Consider the following 3334-nt stretch of genomic DNA (forward strand, 5'->3'; position numbering starts at 1 on the left):
TTTTAAGCATTATTTTAAGCATTATTTTAATTCCACCTAGGAGTGGAATTGTTGGATTGTAGGGTTTGCACATGTTCAATTCTATTCTGCTGAGAATAGAGTTCTCCAAAGATGTACCAGTTTACACTCTTGTTAGCAGAATATGAAAGTTTATTGTTCTACATCCTCATTAATACTTGGTATTGTAAGACTTTTAAATTTTTGCCATCTAGACAAAAAAATATCATGGACATTAATTTTTTTGTTTTCCTGCTATCTGATGGGTGTGTGTGATTTTCAATTTACATTTCCCCAATTATGTAGTAAGGTTGTACATAGATCTTTTTTAGTGCACCTGTTTTATTTTATGGAAACCTTTTAATTAAATTAGGTATTATATGTATTTTATTTTATTTCATTTATTTTTAAAAGATGACTGGTAAGGGGATCTTAACCCTTGATTTGGTGTTGTCAGCACCATGAGCTAACTGCTTATATGGGATCCAAACCCATGGCCTTGGTGTTATCAGCACCACAATTCTCCCAAGTGAGCCATGGGACGGCCCTATATGTATTTTAAATATTGCTTGACTTTATGACATATATATGTATATGCATGTGTGTGTATATATATATATATTCTTATATATATATATATATATATATATATATATATATATATATATGTACAATTAACACTGTTAGGAATTATATATATATATATTTATATATATATATATATATATATATATATATATATATATATATATGTACAATTAACACTGTTAGGAATCTTGTTATTAAACAAGACTTAATTTTTTTTTTTTAGCACCACAGGCACAGTCACGATGTGTGTTTCTTCTAACTCTGCTTCCAAGAAGAATATTCCTTGAATGGAGAACAGCAGTTTACAACTGGGCACTACAGAGCTCCCATGAAGTAATCCGTGCTAGTTGTGTTAATGGATTTTTTATCTTATTGCAGCAGCAAAATTCTTGTAACAGAGTTCCCAAGATCCTTATGTATGTATTAACATTTTAATTTGAATATATCACTTGATTGGAAAGATCATAATCTTTGGCTGTATATGCAAAGTTATGTTTATTGCTGAATATATAGAACAAATGTTGCTTTTAGTTTAAGAATTTAAGTTTTTTTTTTCTAGGCTTTCTCTCCATACTTTTGTCCCAAATTAAGCAAGACTGTTTAGACCATGACATTAAGCAAGAAGGTTTAGTAATTTTTTTTTTCCCCCAGAGATAAAGTTGAAGGTGATTCTGACATTGTCAAGAAAGAATTTGCCTCTATACTTGGTCAACTCGTCTGTACTCTTCATGGGATGTTTTATTTGACAAGTTCTTTAACAGAACCTTTCTCTGAACATGGACATGTGGACCTCTTCTGTAAGAACCTGAAAGCCACCTCTCAACATGAATGTTCATCTTCTCGACTAAAAGCTTCTATTTGCAAGCCGTTCCTTTTCCTCCTGAAAAAGAAAACACCTAGTCCAGTAAAACTTGGTCAGTGATTATGATTTATTTAATATTTTAAAATCAGACTAGCCAGTTAGCTCAGGTGGTTAGAGTGTGGTGTTACAACACAAAAGTCAAGGGTTCAGATCTCCGTACTGGCCAGCCACCAAAAAAAACCCAAAAAAACTTTTTAAGCTCTGTTTTTCAAATCAGTGACAGAATTAGCCTGAAGCCTTAAAAAATTATAGCAAATTATATGTTTGACACATTCAGTACTTAGTAATAATTACTTACAAATGCGATGACTGGCATTAGACTGCATGAAAGAACTAATAAGAGAGTGGTTTTTGAAATGCTCTTGTGAGTTCACAGCCTAATGGGACATACCTGATGGTTAGTTTGATATTATAAGGTTCAGTATTCTATATCTTCTTAGTAATACCAGAGACCTTCATAATGTGTCTTGTCACCACCTTGGATCTTCAGAACTTCAAGTAGTTAAATTACCTTACCCAACTGAGGACTGTAGATTGTATCTTCTTGGCCACTTTCCATTGGTAATGAAATATGAGTTTGTTGGGAGCATAAGATTTACAGATGTACTTGGAAGATCTTCATGTATTTGTTTAGGTAGTTGCAACTTGTTTGCAAAGTTTTCAAAGTTTCTCAAGTTTTCAAAGCAATAGATGGTAGGTGGTTTCTAAGACTCTAAATTTTGTAAAGTAAGGTTAACAGTAAGTTTACGATCCCCTTCAGTTCAAGGTTCTTTGGTTTAATGATTATGCTTTTGAGTTGATCTTATTAACATATAATGATCTATAAAATCTAAAAGGGACTAGTTATTTTACAACTTAAAAAATTCTGGAATTTATCTTTGATTCCAATTATTTATGACTTTTATTAAGTATAAATTAAATTTAAATTTATAAATACTCATTTTAATCCCTTAAAATTCTGTGTGCTATACATAATTAAATATTAAATATTGACATTATAAGGTAGCTTATAATTCTTTGTGGTACATTATTTATTGACAGTATTTTTATAGTACAACTTGGATGTTTAATGTGTTAAATTAGGTCTTATCTACTTTTGCTCTTTAGCTTTTATAGATAATCTACATCATCTTTGTAAGCATCTTGATTTTAGAGAAGATGAAACAGATGTAAAAGCAGTTCTTGGAACCCTGTTGAATTTAATGGAAGATACAGACAAGGATGTTAGAATGGCTTTTAGTGGAAATATCAAGCATATATTGGAATCCTTGGACTCTGAAGATGGATTTATAAAAGAGGTTGATAATTTTTATTTTCAACATTTGGGTTTTTATAAACCTACCTCAAATTTTTTTAACCAGTTAATTTCATTGTTCTAGCTTTTTGTAATAAGAATGAAGGAAGCATATACACATGCGCAAATATCAAGAAATAATGAGTTGAAGGATACCTTGATTCTTACAACAGGGGATATTGGAAGGTAAATTTGGCAACATTTGTATTCTTCCTTATTTATTCTGGCCATTCTCTGTTCTTATTTGTCTGACATTAGAAATGATGATGTGAGGGCCGGCCCGGTGGCGCACTGGATAGTGCACCGCTTGGGAAGTGCGGCGACGCTCCCGCCCGAGGGTTCGGATCCCACATACAGACCGGTTCCCACTCACTGGCTGAGCGAGGCGCGGGAGCAACACCGAGGGTTGCAATCCCGTTGCCGGTCCCCGGTCCGGTACGGGGGCAACACTGAGGGTTGCGATCCGTTGCCGGACACGGAAAAAGACAAAAAGACAAAAAAAAAAAAAAAAAAAAAAAGATGGTGGTGGGAAATTTGGGTTTTTGGGGGAGAAAAATGGGTTTAAAAAGGCCTTTTTTTGGGGTTTTCCTTTT

The 3334-nt window shown here is 33.2% G+C and overlaps 1 protein-coding gene across 1 annotated transcript in view; it reads left to right on the plus strand.

The window, feature by feature from the left end:
* Positions 1-3334, plus strand: part of ATR (ATR serine/threonine kinase) — a 45365-nt gene that overhangs the window by 18693 nt on the left and 23338 nt on the right. Inside the window, exons 9-12 of the mRNA XM_008582934.1 lie at positions 809-1001; positions 1237-1499; positions 2555-2745; positions 2827-2927. Coding sequence (XP_008581156.1) covers positions 809-1001; positions 1237-1499; positions 2555-2745; positions 2827-2927 — 748 coding nt within the window. The remainder of the gene's footprint in view (positions 1-808; positions 1002-1236; positions 1500-2554; positions 2746-2826; positions 2928-3334) is intronic.

The sequence above is a fragment of the Galeopterus variegatus genome, unplaced genomic scaffold (genome assembly GCF_000696425.1).
Source record: "Galeopterus variegatus unplaced genomic scaffold, G_variegatus-3.0.2 Scaffold2769, whole genome shotgun sequence".
In the NCBI taxonomy this organism is placed as follows: Eukaryota; Metazoa; Chordata; class Mammalia; order Dermoptera; family Cynocephalidae; genus Galeopterus; species Galeopterus variegatus.